Source organism: Heteronotia binoei, chromosome 4 (genome assembly GCF_032191835.1).
Source record: "Heteronotia binoei isolate CCM8104 ecotype False Entrance Well chromosome 4, APGP_CSIRO_Hbin_v1, whole genome shotgun sequence".
Lineage (NCBI taxonomy): Eukaryota > Metazoa > Chordata > Lepidosauria > Squamata > Gekkonidae > Heteronotia > Heteronotia binoei.
In genome coordinates this window covers 62,584,504-62,602,126 of record NC_083226.1, presented here as the reverse complement: position 1 = coordinate 62,602,126, position 17,623 = coordinate 62,584,504, and the positions used below count along the sequence as shown (strand labels likewise).

At 42.7% G+C, this 17,623-nt stretch overlaps 1 protein-coding gene across 1 annotated transcript in view; it reads left to right on the top strand.

The window, feature by feature from the left end:
• The first annotated feature begins 3,228 nt into the window (after positions 1-3,228).
• Positions 3,229-17,623, top strand: part of DMRT1 (doublesex and mab-3 related transcription factor 1) — a 106,792-nt gene continuing 92,397 nt past the window's right edge. Inside the window, exons 1-2 of the mRNA XM_060237414.1 lie at positions 3,229-3,396; positions 9,591-9,780. Coding sequence (XP_060093397.1) covers positions 3,328-3,396; positions 9,591-9,780 — 259 coding nt within the window. The 5' untranslated portion in view covers positions 3,229-3,327. The remainder of the gene's footprint in view (positions 3,397-9,590; positions 9,781-17,623) is intronic.

The following is a 17,623-nucleotide window of genomic DNA, read 5'->3' as shown; positions in this document are numbered from 1 at the left end:
TCTTTTGTTTCTAACATGTAGTTGCTTAAAATGTATAGCTATAATACATATTATTGATGCACAAAATATCAACTTTCTAATAAAACAGTAGTTCTCCAAAAGTATGTCTTTTATTTTAAAAAACACAAATGGGCATATATTCTCTTCTGTGAATAGTCATAAAATATTCAGCATGCATCTTATACAGAGATTTGTCTGTGGAACGTGCTCATGGTTGGAAACCTTTCCTGTATTCCCCACCCACCATTTTTTCTGGCTCTGGGAAAGTTTATTTTGGGGTTTGGGGACCCTTATCTGCTAACAGCTGTGAGATTCTAGAGGTTGCAGTGTGTGTGTTGGGGGGTGAACTCATCCTTTCTGCTCTTTCAGCAGTACATCTTCACGGATGTAGGAGGGGGAGAGAGAGAGCTGCTGCATTAACAGATCCAACTCCTTATCTCCAAGAATATATTTTCTAAATTAATGCTTTCTTCTGGAGGTATAAGAGTGATTTCTCCTAGACTAAAACTGTAAAGATGGTACTTCTAAAGTATGAAAACATCGATATTTTAATCTGCACACAGCAAGCTGGTGAAATGCCACCATTCAGAAGTTAATTTCAGCATCTCTCGTGAACACTTGTTGAGACTCCTCCATTTTTCTTTTCCATCCGAAAAAGACTTAACAGAGTATTTGTTCACTGTCTGCTTTTACACCAGCCAGTGAAGTTGGCAGAAATTAACTAGGGTAGTGATTTCCTCAGTTGATTGGTTTTAATGAGATGTGACTTCAGATCCTGGACCATACCTTGGGTGGATACAGACAAAGATCAACATGTATCATCTACTGGGGACACTTGTGGTGTGCATGCAATCATGTGTTGCTGGTAGCACAAGCAACAAAGGGAGGCAAAGTTGACTATATCCCTGACCTTCCATCTCTCAAATATGCTGCAGGGCTAGGGACACACAACCAGCTCCCTCTTTGACTGTATGAGTCAAAGGATCAGTCTTTGAAAACAATGCTACCAGAGGGCTCCTGGCATCCCCACCCTTTTCTTTCCTTGCAACGTTCATGGTGTTTCAGAGAATTCAGAGTGGCTGAGGCATTTTGATGCTTATTTTTATATGTATTTGGCTGATTTAGGGAATCTACCTCAGGCCTGCGGACTGTTTTATTTATATCATTTTAGGCTGTTTGATGTCTGTGATATTTTTTGCTCCGCTTGTTTTGACTGGCTGTGTTTGAATGACACCTTTGAGACCAATGGCACCTTTAAGATCAACTAAGTTTTATTCAAGGCATGAGCTTTTGTGTGCATGTACTTTTCTTCAGATACATTGAAATGGACCAACACGGCTGCCCACTTTGATCTGTGTATAATAACTGCTGTATTGTTTTAATTGCAAGCCTCCCCAAGCAAGTATCTGGAAAGGTGGATACACTAGACAAACATCCATTTTTTCCCTTTAGTCTAACAGCTCCACAAGGCTGCGAAATCTGTTTGCCAGAGGCAGCTGTGAGATAACAGCCTCAGCAGCAAAACTCTGGCAAACCTACTTCAGCTCTGTAGGCACAAGAACATTCAGCTTCCTTTCACAAGGACTGTTTGAAGCTCCTGTGTTTGCAGAAGGATCTTACAAACTGTACACCTTTACTAAAAGGTAAAGGTAGTCCCCTGTGCAAGCACCAGTCGTTTCCGACTTTGGGGTGATGTTGCATCATGACGTTTTCATGGCAGACTTTTTACAGGGTGGTTTGCCATTGCCTTCCCCAGTCATCTACACTTTCCCTCCAGCAAGCTGGGTACTCATTTTACTGACTCCGGAAGGATGGAAGGCTGAGTCAACCTTCAGCTGGCCACCTGAACCCAGCTTCTGCCAGGATCGAACTCAGGTCGTGAGCAGAGAGTTTGGACTGCAGTACTGCAGCTTTACCACTCTGCGCCAAGGTACTCAAGACCTTTACTAGAGTTACTATATTTTGAAAAGCACAAAAGAGGACAGATTTCCCAACTGATCACTTCAAACAAGTGATCACCGTGACAAATCTCATTTTAAGCAGCCTTATTTGTAGGAATGTTTCTAGTCTTCAAACACCAAAAGAAGATTTTCATCAGTTTTGTAAAAAGAGCCCCAAAGAAGACAAACACAAAAAAAGTCCTCCTCTAAACAGAGGGCATCTGGTAACCTGACCTTTACAAGTCAACGCTTTCCCATTCCTACCCCACACTCACCATTTTTCACACACACACTCACCCCCACAGGAGATTTCTAGAAGAAGAAAAAGACAAACTCTCAGGAGGGGTGGGGTCTTTTCTCAGTAACTACATCTCTTCCCCGGAAGGTGTGCAATGCCTCCTGCAGGTCGTTGGAATCAAACAGCCACATAGCTAGGAATTATTATTCACATTTAATGTGGCTGTTTCTTGTGTTCCATGCTACATTAACCATATTCACAAGGGTTTTTTATTTTAATGTCAGAGGCTAAAAGACAATTTTCCTTTCCAGATCATGATTTCATTGTGCAAAGAATGTACAGTTGATTCATGGGCTGGAGACAGACTGTCGGGTTCTTCGTTTTCCCCAGAGCTGAAGGTGGTTTGAGAGGAAGATTGCTGCTCCTGCTGAGAGTTCACGCAGCCCCCCTGCCCTGCCCTGCCCTGCTTCCTTCTTTTCTATTTGCAGGGAACTCAGAATCCCGTCTGCCCCAACCACCCTTGCAAGAGACAGGAGGCCACGCGGGGCCGGGATGGAAAGGATCGGGGGGGGGGCAGGCCCTCGAGGGCCACGAGGCAGGCCCGCTTTGCTCCAGTTACAGGGGGGGGGGGGGGATCAGGCGGCGGCAGCAGCAGGTGACGGGGAAGGGGAGGCTTGCCAAGGCCAGGCGGCGGCTTCACGCCCTGTGTTGCGAGGGGACGGGCTGTGGGACCTCCAGGCCGCACTTGGGTCTCGAAGGCTGCTGGGCTTCAGCGGAGGCGGCCCAAGCAAGGTGGCCCCTGGCTGGGGGAGGGCGAGAGAGCGGAGGGGCGGGGCCTGCGCTGCCCGCCTCTCGGCCGCGTGCTCTCAAGTTCGCCCAAGAGCCCGCCCGGGTGCAGTTGAGCCGCCGGGAGCCCCGGCTGTCGCCATGTCCCACGAGACCACCTCCTCGTCGTCCGCCTTCGGCAAGCCCCCGGCCGCCTCTTCCTCCTCGTCGTCGTCGTCGGAGCCGGCGGCGGGAGGCAAGCGGGGGGTCCCGGCGGGGGCCAAGGGCGGGGCTGCGGGCAAGAAGTCTCCGCGGCGGCCCCAGTGCGCCCGCTGCAGGAACCACGGCTACTCCTCGCCGCTGAAGGGCCACAAGCGCTTCTGCATGTGGCGGGACTGCCAGTGCAAGAAGTGCAGCCTGATCGCCGAGCGGCAGCGGGTCATGGCCGCCCAGGTGAGCCGCCCGGCCCCGACAGCCAGCGGGAGGGGCGCACCCCGACGGCGGCGGCGGCGGCGGCGGCACTTGCAGAGGCGTCGAGTCCCTGCCTGCCCTGCTAGGGACCTGGCGAGCGGGAGATGCCGCTGGAGGGGCGGGGGGGGGGGGGCGCGGGCTGGGGCTCTGCAAGCCACCTCTGCTCGACAGCTCCAGGAAGCTGCGCGGCCCGAGGCGCTCGTCGCCCTAGAAGAAGCCCGGGCATCGGTTGCACTCGCTTCCCGCTCGCCTTCCAGAAGATTCCCACGAATCCAGTATAATCACTGAAGGGTGCAGGTGGCCTGTCGCTTTCTACCTCCCATGGGCATCTCTGGTTGCCATCACACGCGCTAAATGATGCACTTTCCAATTGCATTTTACTGAATGAACTGGCAAAGTCCAGTTGGAGAATGCATTATTTAGTGTGTGTGCTCTGTGTCTTCTCCAACAATATTCTGTTATCGCTGAGACTTTCTGCGAGGGTTGCTTGCACTACCCGTCGAATGGAGAGTTCATTTCTGATCCTGCTGCTTGGCTCCTTTGCCGGGAAGAAAAATAGAGACTCCCCAAGATTGTCTTGACTTCAGTATAGCGCCCCCCCGCCCGCCCCAGCGCTCTCCTCTGTGGATCCCCGGGGGAACTGGGAGGTCTAGGCTGAGCAGCTGCGGGGTTTCTCCAGATTCCAGCAGCTCAGTAGCCTGAGAAAGCCCAGTGTCTTTTCAGGTTTCCAAAATTGTTCAGAAGTTTAAGTGTAGTCTTCCTCGCCAGGGCTACTCAGGAGCTTAGAATCCATGTGGTTAAAATTAGTAATGTTAATTTTTTTAAAAACCTCTTTACTGATTAGAAAATTCAAAAAGAAGTGTGCAAGTTGCAGTGAATTCAGAAGAGAATGCACCCACGCAGATGCTTCTTGATAGTACACCTAGTGCCGGAGTTTGATCTCCAATTTGACTATGCATGTTTAATTTTTTTTTCAGAGTACACTTTTGCTTAAAGTGATTTGGGAAAAAAGACCCATGGCAAATTTTCACTTACGCAAATAGGTGGAAATGATAAAGAAGCTGTAAACTTAAGGCCACTGTGCTGGGAGTAACATGGAACTACCTTCTGAGTAGACCAGTTTAGGGTTTCTCCCTAAAAATGCTTGCACACACACAACATCAGTCCTGGAGTTTTGACTGCATTTGGACTGGAGAGTTGCCCAGCTTGGCCGCCCCCATGTGCTATCTGCAAATCCGCCCCCCCATGTGCTATCTGCAACCCACATCAGAGGATCATGGCATCTGCTGTGCAAGGGCTTAAGGTCTGTAGATGGGCAAAGCAGGTTTGAGGAAGAGAGGACAGGAATTGCCATGGAACACTGGCACAGAAATTGGGAGGTGGGATAGGGAGATGAGGAGAATCCTTTGAGTCAAGGGCAAGCTACTAATTCTTAGTTATGTGGCTACGTTTGGTGAAGACAAAGACCAGCAGTGAGATCTGTGTTCCTGAAAAGGGTCCAGACATTCCCTCCTGGTACACTGAAAGTTATAGATCTCATGGCAGGCTTGAAGTCCCCTCTCCCTTAGATCACAGCCTGGCTCACGTAACCAGATTGAGCTCTAGCTGTCTCTAGTGTCCTGGATTTCAGTAGGATGAAATTGACCTTTGGTATGTTAATAGAACTGCAGAGTTGCAAGGGCTCCCAAGTGAAAAAAGTCCAGCCTCCTGACTAGTGCTGGATATCTCTAGTTAGCACTCTTCCAAATCTTCGTTCAGTCTCTCTGTTCAAAAATCTCTACCAGCAAGGACTTTATATGAGTCCTTCTGTCATGAGCCCAGCCATTTTTAACCTGCATAGTTGTAAAAATGAAAGTGCTGAAGGGCTGATGAGAACTCCTCTTGTGTATAGTGAGAAAGAAATTCTGGCCAGATTTTGATAAGAGCATTAATGGAAAGTGAACAAAATATGTAATGCTGTAATTATCAACTTCCACTTGAGTTACAAAAATACATTAAAACCGAGAAAATCTGATGATTTCAGTAAAAGATCCTGTTCAGATGCATTGAGCATTTTAGATATACAGGCCAATTGTACTTAGTTAGAATCAAGTCCCACCATCTTTTTAGAACATCACTATTATTTGCACAGGTGAAGTACTTTGTATAAAACTACTGTCTGCACTATAATGCCCCACCAGGTCCTCCCATTTCCTAAGAATATGTGTGTCGAGGCCAAGCAGCAGATTCTTAAACCCTAAATTTGTTCCTACTAAACTTCACTGTATGAACCTCAGACCAATTTTACAACACTCATGAGCTTTTAATTTTTTGTTTCTGTCTTTGAAGGCTTGCCTGGTAGCTGCCTTTCTGACTTTTAGGCACCAGGTCAAAACATTTTGTAAATGTAGACTTTTAACAAGGGACTTTATCTTTCAAGTTGTTTTATGATACACAGCAAGCCTGAGGGTTTGGGTTTTTTAATGCATCACTTTATTCTGGTTTTATATCCCTGGGTTTGTTTTATAGTGGCTTCTTGTTTGTTTTTATACTTTATTATTTCAATTGTAAGCTGCCTCAGGCTCTCAACTACACCACAATTATTTTCCTGGGTTTCTATACGTATCCATTTTTAATATGTAATGTTGCATCTATTCCTGTTGAAGAGTTGCCCTTCAGTTCCTATATTCCAGTCACAAGAGTGATCCCACCATTTTTCAGCAATGCCTATTAATACTTACATTCCTGTACAGTCATTTCCAGTTTCTCCTGCTTGTTTCCTAAGCTCTGTATAAGAGCATCTAAGATTTGAGTAGGACATCTCATGAGGGACCCTTGTTGCATTTTAGCATGGAATTCAACTTGTTCACTATTTTGCAAGATCTTCCTCTTCATTGCTGGCCCTAACCTGCATAAGAGGATATGGCTTGGTGGTAGAATATCTGTTTTGTGTGCTGCATAAGGTCTCGGTCTCTGGCATCTCCAGTTAAATTTTTATTTATTCATTTGTTTATTTAGCCTGTTTATTGCCCATCTTTCTCACAGAGGCTCAGATCAGGGTTTTGCCATCATTACTGCAGCTATTGTGCAGCTTGTTCAAGGTACAGGAATCTACTCAAGGGAAAAGAAAGCTCTGGCAGTTCTGAAGCTGGGATCAGGGAGATACTGGCCTTCATACATACTTGCTTGAACCATAGCAGCAGTGCACAGCTAAAGGAAGCATGAGGTTCTCATTGAAGTAATGCTTGCATTTGAAGAGAAATTCTGTTCTGACAATGATGGTGTTCTGCTCTGCAGTTTCCCATCCTAATGCACAAATTTGTGCAAGCCTCATGCTTTTTAAAACTCCAGCTTCTTGCAAATGTATCCACTATAGCACAGCCTGTTCTTCTGCTACTGGGGCTGGCTGCATCTCCCAGACTGCTCCCCTGCTGTGGCACAAGTCCTTTGATTCCTTGTAACTGCCAGAAGTAAAAATCCATATTATATATAAAGATATTGGGCCTCCTCTCCCCCCTCTGGAATATGCTTTTTGAACAGAGGAAGTCAGTTCTTCATCAGATTTGCTAGAGAAACTTAACATCGGCGTGTGACGGTGATTTCCCAAGAACTGGCGTTGTATCTTAACTTCTGTAAAGTATGCTTCTGTGATACCCTTAAAACATGTTTATTAACTTCAGGCATGTTGGGCTGTGAGCTTTTGTGTGAACGGAACCATATTTTTATTGTCCTTTATCATGAAATATAAATCATGGTATGTAAATAATTACAAGCTGATAATAGGCAACTTTCAGACACAAACTAAGTTGGTAAATTAGCAGACTCCAGGCTGAGAAATATGGGGCCAATGTTTCTAACTACATATGTTCCAGTAGAATCTGAACTGATCCATAAGATTATGGCAGATATCATTTTAGTTTGTAATGGCAGTGAAAAACATCAGCTTAGTTTATAACAACAGTGAAAAAGACAAACTGAATGTTAGGAATCAGTAGGAAAGTACGTAATTGAAAATACAACAGCCTTCTTTGTAGTGCCCTTATAGAAATTTCTGGTGCAGATTCATTTGAGTTCTTCAGAAAAGAGCAAATAAAATTATTATATGCTGAGCAGACAGGATTGTACTCAAGTTTAGTTTAATATGGTCAGAGACACATCCAAAAAGAAAGAAAATAGGTAACAATTGGCATAACCTCCTCCCCGCAAGGTATACATTTGAACTTGGACACAATACAAAATATACATAAAAATTTCAGTTTCCATATATATAAAACATTTCTAGTTATAAATTAAAATATTTCATAGACATTTAAATGTTTTTATCCATTAGTTGTTTACGGAGTCTTATGGCTTGTACAGCAAATGTTGCAGCCTTCATAGTAATTTCCTGGTTCCTATCCGCTAAAATCTCTCCCTGGGAATTGGTCACAAATAGGACTAATATAAGTCGAGTGAATGTTCTGATAAAGTTTACATTCAAAGAGCATGTGCTCTCTCATCTCTGTCCTCCCATCTCCGCAGATACATAACCTTTCCTCATAGGGGTGCATCTTGTATTTAACTTCTGTGACTGCTGAAGGGAGCATATTCGCTTTCATGAGTGTGAAGGCTCTTCTATAATCAGTTTGTCTAAATTCTGCAAGTATGGCATCAAAACTATTCGATTCAGGTTTCTTGTGCTTGAAGAATAACATTTAATCTGGAACAAATCGTGTTTTTTGATATCTAGAATCCTTTGTTTAAGAAAGGGTTTAACTGTACTACCATCCAACTGCATGGATTGTAATACATCAAGACAACTGCCAAGTTTGATATGAAGAACCCCAAGCCTCCCTGGTCACTTTCAGAAATCTCAGAGTAGCCATCCTCAAGCACATTTGGATTATACACAGGGCCAGCCCCAAACTGTCTGGCACCCTAGGCAAGGCTGACTTCTGGTGCTTCCCCCCCCCCCCCCACAGAAAACATCACCAAGTCACATGGGGGAGTGCCCAATTTGAGGCCCCCAGAAGGCCGGCACCCTAGGCAATCACCTAATTTGCCTAGTGGCAGGGCTGGCCCTGGTTATACATATGGAATGCAAGGTGGTATAACAGAAACTTATTCAGACATTTGACTGTATCAATCAAGTCCCAAAGAAGAATTATGATCCTGCCCCCCAATACTATAAAAGCTAAGAGCAACATTGTTTTTGTAGTGTTTTTGCTGCTATGGAATATATTTTTAAAATTGCTTGACAATTTCATGGACCTGTCACTGTCCTACAGCTACTATGCCAGGGAACTTGGTGGGTCACCTTGGGCCAGTCATACACTCTCAAGTTAACATACTGCACATGGTTGTTCAGATAATAAGGTGTAGGAGAGAATGACAGTGTAAGCTGCTTGAATCCCTATTGTGGAGAAAGGTGGGGCATGCATGGAGTAAATAAATATATACATATTCATTTTTATTTTATTTATTTATACCTTGATTTTCTGGTTGAGAAGATTACACAGTTGGGTGGATCATACCCATATCCTATCCCTACACTGAGTAAAGTTTGTTAAAATATTTATATACCACCCTTCCTTTTGTCTAAAGTTTGAAGCTTTCCTCCAATCTAAGGAGATTCCATTGGAAGTTGTGGAAGGAAGTTGTAGACTGGAGAACAGGTACTTTAAGGATGGTTGGATCCACTCCAATGTATTGCAGTCAGATAGCAAGGGGCATCCAAAACATTAGAAACAATGCAAAAAAGTAACAGACATGATGTAAACAGGGCAAAAATGGACTTTAAAAAGTAGAAAACAATGAATTATCTGTCCCCATTATATTGCAGCCTTATTTCCTTTATAGAAGTGCCCTTCTGCACAATTCCTTTTTTACACAGTTTGCAGAATGACAGAATACTGCAGTGTTTATTGGACTGTGTTATTCTCCAAGAAGCTGGATGTGCCATAATTACAGCTGTGATTCAGGATTCCTTGCAACAAAACTTTTTAATGATTTAGTGAAGTTTCCAAGGTTAAGTGAGCATAAATTAGAGAGGGTTTTGTGCAGCCATCTTGACTTCTACTCCCTGCCATGTCCTTGTCTTAACACTTCTAAGCAGTTTAAGATGGAGATTTGAGCCCTGACTTTTATCTCATTTATGTCATTTAAATTCCCCCTTTCAAGCTAGAAAGCCAGCACCGCTGAAATCTTCTTGTTTGCAGGTGGCCCTGAGAAGGCAGCAAGCTCAAGAGGAAGAACTGGGCATCAGCCATCCCATCCCTTTGCCGAGTGCCACAGAAATGTACATGAAGAAAGAGAACAATGCCAGTGGTTCTTGCTTACTGATGAAGAGCAGCAGCCCCACACAGTCCATGACAACCACAGCAACCTCAAGGGCTGCCTCATCAACAGGTAATGTTCTGCAAAGGGACCTGGCTTCCAGTCACAGCACATCTTAGGCTGTAAGGGGAAAGGAGGAGGAAAGGGTCTACTGTGGGCTTTTTAGCTTGAAGCAACACATAAGAGGATAGTAATAAAACAATCCCTAAGCCTGGATTGGCTTTGATTTCTGCTTGGGTCCAAAATGTCATTTTTTTGTGGGTGCAGGGTTGCACAGACTTTATTTTAAACAGAACATTGCAGTTCCAGATTGGGGTATGTGTGGATGCTGTTAGAAGTTATCTGACAATGGCTGCACTGTCCTGAGAGTAAACCCCCTGGAATAACATGAGTTAGTTTTACCTCTGAGAAGACCTGCTTGGTATTGTCCTCAGTGTGTAAATGTAGGTAGGTCAGAATTCAGATGATATATAAAAAACGTGTTCTTTCCGATTCTTAAGTATGGGAATTAATCGCTTCTGCAATGATTTACACAAAGAGTCAAGAATTTTCTGCTGAAGTCTTCTATTAGGGAGGAACATTTTACTTAGTAAATTAGTAGGTTAATTAATCCAATATTTCATTAGTAGATTGACTCAATTTTTCATTTATTAATTAATATAACCTATTGTAATTAATGGAATTAAGGGCAATAGGTCTATTTCCTTATATGTTAGGTATGAATGGAGTTTTAGATATGTAAGGAATGGAAACAAAAATATGGATTATAAAACAGGAAAAATAGACCTTTCTTCCATCAACTGCCATGTTGAGGTTTTGGTAAATGGAGATTTATTTAAATTCATTCTGTTCCAAGGCAGGTGAGTAATCAATAATTATTTAATTGAATTAAAGCCTTAATTGTTACACATTTATCTTCATGCAGAAATAGACAACATCTGGTATAACATTAATTCATTCATTTGGCATAATATTAATATGTCTTGAGATACAGGTGATAATTTACTTACATAATTTAGGGGTAAGATAGACATGCAAATTAGATATCCAGTTATGCAAAAAGAGATTTCATATTACTTGAATTATGTTTTCTACCTACTTTATTTGTTTCATTTATTAGATACTTTTGTTAGTCTTTGAAAGACTTAACAAAACCTGTGTAATTATTCTCAAAGAAGAATTCTTCTCAAAAAAGATAAATTCCTACAAAGAATGAGAGAAATTAATTCTGGAATATTAATCATAAAGGGAGAAGTTTAGGGCAGTGCACTAACCCCGACACAGTTGATAAATGTCAGGGGGGGTTCTGGAAGAGGGAAATGAAGGAGAAACACGCAGGATTCTTTGAAACAATATTATTTTCATGTGCTATGGACTTCTACTTTAAAGCAGCTTCCAAACTTTAAATATGTTACCAATTTCCTCATTTCTTTTCTGGTCTTGCTTTTGGTGCCTAACGCTGAATAATGACCTTGAAGCAACCTGTTTTAACATAGTTTGTTGGATCAAAGACTGTCATGCTATCCCAGTGCCCCTCATGAACTTTTAAACTTTTTTTAGAGTTTTGTTTTCACGAAAAGGTTCTGGAACTCCATTCTGGTAAATTCCCCCAGAAAAAAAGCCCTTAATGCCATGACTAGAATATGTGGGGTTCAGTGGCTCACATTCTAACCATAGAATCCATTGCTTTCAATAGAACTTACTTTCAAGTAAATGCTTAGGGTTCAAAACTTAAACCATTGTATGGTATGAGAACTGCGTTGCTTCTACTATTCATTGTCTGAACTCCCAGTTGCTGTCACAATGGCCTGAAGGCCACTACACACACACAGTTGTCTTCTGAGAGCCACTTTACACTCTTTTATCAGGCACCTGGTAACCAAAGTACAGCTCCCTCCTCAGAAGAGTGCAAAATCTGATGGGAAAAGACAACTGGCTCTCTGATTTTCCACCATTGTCTAATTTTGAGAGGCCTCATTGATGCCTACCAGATTTAGGATGGCTTTTTGATTGTTCTGGGTGTTGGATTTCCTACTGGGCATCTCCGGAGATCCTGGTGGCAGCAGATTCATTTTTCTTGCATGATTTTTTTAACCCAAAGGTCTAGCAGTTTTTCTTTCAAACTTCATCACACTGCACATAGTTTACAGTGAGAGGAATAGGGTGTGAAGGAGTCACACAAATCATACAAGGTACCGGAAAAGTCTTTTTCTTGCTGTATCCATTTTATTGGCAGGTCAGAAATATTATGGCACATTGAGAGACCAAAGACAATTTTTCAAGCCTCTGTTGACATGCCGTTCTTCAAAGAAAAGGGGGGGTGGAATGGGGGAGAGGAAAGAGCAGCTATGCTCAGCAGTATGCTCACACCCTATCTCAGCCATAGTAACACAAGTCCTTCTAAAATTAGTTTATCTTTAAAGTCCATGTGAGAAAAGAATAGAAAACACTGAAAATCCTGCTTACGTTTTCTCTGAAAATGCATACACTGCAGTTTACCACAATAACATTTCAAGAAAGGTGGAGAAAATAAAGAGATTTGCTTTATGTAATGTTTTGTGAACACAAAATGAACCATATAATTAGGACTGTGCTTCTGAAAATGGGTTCTATTATATTAAGAACTGTGGTAAATTAGAAAGTGAGACATGCTGGATATCTTTGAATGGTTAAACATGGTTTGTAGATGATGTTGAGCAGAGTTCCAACAAGAGATGATTCCCAATTATTTTAGCCCTCTTCTTTCCCAAATTCTCTGCATACCTGTTGCTGTGTCTGATACAGACTTGGTCCTGCAATTGTCCTTAGTAGGATGGGGAGGCATAGAAACCATAATTTTTGTGAGCAGTTCCCTGCCTTTCAGCATCCAGTGTTCACATTCTGCTTTGGACTGATCATCTCTTTCATGAGCAAAGGCCATCTCCTGGTCCTCCAAAGAGGTCTTAATATTTCTCTAATATCCTTCTGGAGTTCTTAGTGAAAGTTCACTCATGCATAGAGGAATCAACAGTGTTGTCCTAAGTGGAGTTACACCCTTCTAAGCCCATTGACTTCAGTGGACTTAGAAGGGCATAACTGTTCAGGATGGCACTGTAAGTTGTGAAATGCCCAGTTCTTATAAATGAATGCATTTATTTACCTCATTTATACCCTGCTTTTCTCTCCAGTTAGGACCCACTCCTCTGTTTTATCCTCACGACAACTCTGTAAGGTAGGTTAAGCTGAGAGGGTGTGACTGGCCTAAGGTCACCCAGCACACTTCCAGGGAAGGTAGGGATTTGAACCTGGGTCTCCCAGATCCTAGTCCAGCACTTAAACCACTACACTTCATAATCCAAATTAAAGATTTTGTTGTTCATCCATAATTCTCTGCATCATTACTAGATTAATATCCAGTATCATATGAATTTAGAAGAACATTTCACAGATTTCAGCAGGAGTTACTTCTGAGAAGGTATGCTTTGATTTGCAGTCTACATGTGTCAGAACTCAAAATGACTGAACATGTCATGATGAGAAAGCATAAAATAAGGGAAATGGGGGAGAGGCAGTAACTGGTAAATTTGGTTGGTCAGAAAGTATGAATAATTGAAGTATTAGAAAAGTTTTTATGGAGGAGGGTGGTAATATCTTTATTATTACACAGCAAACTACCTCTGTTTGTCTCTTGTCCTGAAAGCCCTATAGGGCTGTCATAAATTAGCTGTGACTTGATGGCACCTTCTACCAGATGTGGAGAAAGCTGGCACTTTTTGCCCACTTTCCTGGGTGAAGTCTCACCCAAGTGCTTTGTGGTGGATAATGTGCTGGTTCTGGGACACGCACCACCCTCAAATGTTAAAAGGAGCATCTGTAGCTTTAAGAACAGAAGCCCTTAGTGGTCGTTGCTAGGCCACCACAACATTCTAGGCATGGGAAGGGATTGAGCCCTTTCTGGGGCTATTTTTGCCTTTGTGGGGAGAACTCTTTGGGATCAGGCCTGGCAGCAACCATTGGGTGACTTGATACCACCTGACTTGCATGACTCACCTAGGCCTGGCTGCTTGCTTATGTTGAGCAGCAGCCACCTTATGAAAGTCAGTGTGGTACAGCAGCTAGAGCTTCAGAGTAGCGTCTAGAAGACCCAGATTCAAATCAGCAGTCTGCCATGAAAGCTCACAATGCGATGTTGGGTCATTCACATTTTTAGCCTAACCTATCTTCCAGGGTTCTTGTGAGAATAAAAAAGAGGAGAGGAGAATGATGTAAACTGCTTCAGTCCTCACTGTGGAAAAAGGCAGGCTATAAATGAAGTAAATAAATACAGGTGGAAGTGGGAGACACATAAAAGACAGATTGGTGGATGACTGAGAAGGAAAGAATGAAGCAGGGAAAGGGGAGACAATATGGGGGTTGCCAAGAGAAAGGAAAAGGGAAATCATGTGTTGAGAAGGATACAGTGGAAAGTGATGTGCCCCTTCCACAAGTGCTTGAGGCCTGGCCCAGCAGCTATTATCATGCAACTGTGCCTTGGTTTTCTTAGGAAGAGGCTGCTGTGAGGGGAGGTAAGACAAAAACAGAAGGATAGATAAAGGTAGGTTGGCTGTTGGTGGGAAGGAGAGAAAGGAAGTAAGAAAAGGAGAGAGGTTGTGGGAGCTTTGAGAGAAGGGGAAGAGGAAATAGTAGAGGAAGGAGAAATGAAATCCCCCACCCGCATAGGGTTGCCAATCCCCAGTTGGGGGCAGAGGATCCTCTAGTTTGAAAGCCCTTTCCCCACTTCAGAAAGTATGGGGGGTGTATGCTGGGCACTCCATTATACCCTGTGGAGACTGGCCCCTATAGTATATAATGGAGAATTTGATCCATGGGGCTCTGCCCCCCCCCCCTGTTTTTTGAGGTAGAGCTACCAGATTTTCAGCATAGCATCTGGTGCCTCTCCTGAACCCCTTCCCCCAAAGTTTCAAAAAGATTGGACCAGGGGGACCAATTCTGTGGGACTCCAAAAAAGGTACCCCATCCTCCATTATTTCCAATGGAAGGACGGCATTTAAAAGGCACAGAGTCCCTTTAAATGTGATGGCTAGAACTCCCTTCAGTGTTCAGTCATGCTTGTCATAACCTTGCTTCTGGCTCCACTCCTGAAGTCTCCAGATATTTCTTGATTCAGACCTGGCAACCCAGTCCCCTCAAGTCCTCGCAGGTTTCCAGTTATCTTCATAACATCTACCAGAAAGCAGCCAGTAAGTTTGAGATATTGCTTGGGGAAGTCTGAGTTTCTTCTGCCACTCATTGCCCTCCCTCCAAATGTAAATACGCATTAAAAAAGAAGTTTCATTATGCATCTTGTGCTTCAGTGTTCAGTGCTGCAGAACATGTTCAAAGTTTCAAATAAAACATGAGGCAAAACTTATGGAACTGTTGAAGTGAAAACTGTTGGGAAGGGGGAAGGTGGTAGTCTCCAGAGTCTGTGGTTATGGAGTTGGGTGCAACAGCTGTTGTTCCCTGACCAAAGTTGTCCAGTTACTTCAGTCTGACCTTTTAGCATCTTCAACTAGTGGCCTTTCCCACTATCTTTGGTGAGAGCTTTTGCTGTTCTTAAGGGCTTTTTGTGCCTCAGATACATACATGGAGAAGTACTGCTTTGAAAGTGTCCTTATAAACATCCATACCCCCACATCTAGTCTAGTCTTCTCTTTGTCATGCTATTTACTAACAAGGAATCCCTTGTGTACATTCTGAATATATAGTCCTGGTTTCTCAACCATATAGAATTCCCTGAATCCTGGAATTCCTGGAAAGTGAGAGCAAGATGAGCGTGCTGATGGGGGGTTGGGGCACAATTCTGGAAGAAAAATAATAAAACCAGGAAAATGCGGAGAAAGTTCTTTTTGAGCATCTTATTATGAAAAGAAGGCATAGATGAATCCAAGCAGATCAGTAGATGGGTGCCAAAAATGATGTACGGCTTGTAGAAAGGAGACTGAGGGTAGATATAACAGTCTATAAATATTTGAGAGGTAGTAATATGAAGGTGGGGGGAGGAATTATTTACAGTGCTTGCAGCGGTGTACAGAGAGCGATGGCTTGAGACTGAAAAAATCAAGGAAAATAATTAAGTTAGGAGATACTTCCTTTCTTAACTAGAAGTGTAATTAGGCTGTGGAATGGCCTACATGAAGATAAGGAGGTGCTTTAAGCATCATTGGCAGAGAGACTGTGCCAAAGAGAACTCCTTATGCCTGCATTAACTCCTTCTGTATTTATGGCTAAGGAACATGGATAGTGTGTTGGCTGTATTATATAAGTGGTATGTTAGCTGTATCATAGCTTTGTTATGCAGTTTGTTCCAATTCTCCTGCATTAGTGAGCTGCTGTCTTTCACTTCCCATCAGAAGGCTCTTTAATCTTCCATAGCTTGAAGCAAGGAAAACTTGAAACACATAACTTTTCTTCACACAAGAAGCTTCTTAGGTGTATGCCTATGGTTTTTTTTTTTAAAAAAGTAAATTTGAAACTGACAGCCTGATGTTTGAAAATACATGTATTTATTTATTTCATTTATACCCTTTCTCCCCTCCTGCCTCAGTGGGGACCCAGAACAGGTTGTATTCTTCTCTCCTCTTAGTTATCCTCATAAGAACCCTGTAATATAGGGTAAGCATGGATCTGAAACTGAGTCTCCCAGTCCTAGTCCTGCACTCCTACCACTGCACCTTGCTGCCAGTATCCTCCAGGTACATGACAATTTGCCTTACGCTGAACCAGACCAGTGGTCTGTCAGAGTAACTTCTGTGCCTGGTAGATGTGGTTTCATTCAGAGATTTTGCCATCACCTACTATCTTGACCTTTTAAATGGAGAGACCAGGGATTGAACCTGGGACATTCAATGTGCCAGACTGATACTCTTGTGCTAAACCATTGCAAGAGCCTGGATTGGGTGTAATTCTGTCTTTTAAAAATTATTACTATTAGCAAGTTATAGTTATGGCATATAAAATTAATCCACAACTTTGAAAATCATGAAGAAATCTTTTTCTTGGGCTGTCTTTAAAAAGCAGATCTTTATTATATTGCAGCCTAATATCTGGAAATGAAGAAATTGGCTATTTCCACACAGATTATTTGCCCAGATTTGATGCTATTTGGAAGTATGTTTTTTTTCCTGCACTGCAGAACACAGTGGTACATTTGTGCACCTGTGGGGTTTCCTCAGCTTTGTGGGGGATTTGACTAGATGACCCTTGAGGCACAGTCTAGCTCTGTTTCTGTTTTGTCTTCCCTGCTTGGAAGGGAAAGGAGCAAGGTACAAATCTAATAAATAATAATAACCCTGTGAGGTAGGCTAGGTTATGTGTGACTGGCCCAAAGTCATCCAGCAAGCTTTCATGGCAGTGTGGGGAATCAACGTAGTTGTGAATTCCTGCATTGTGCAGGGGGTTGGACTAGATTTCTGGTACAAGATACCATTTTTGGCACTAATATTTTAAAACCAGAGACTTTGCACAAGCACTGTATTGGATTATTGTATCGCAGCATTCAAAACTGTAAACATTGTATTTTGATTGAACTTAACTTTCAATGACCTGTACCCAGAGCTTTTTTTGAGCAGGAATGCACAGGAATGCAGTTCTGACTGGCTTGGTGTCATGGGGTGTGGCCTAAAATGCAAATGAGTTCATGTTGGCTTTTCCTTTTTTAAAAGCTCTATGTGAAACAATAGTGACATCAGGGAGTGTGGCCTATTATGCAAACAAGTTCCTGCTGGGTTTTTTTTCTTACAAAAGAAGCCCTGCCTGTACCATTGAAGCTTGCAGTAGAAATATTTATGAATTCTTAGTAATTTGACCATGGTCTATCGATTTGTATTTCACCTCCTGAAGCCTGCAGCCCTAAGTGATATAATAGATTTGGGGTTTGGTTATATTTTAAACTGTG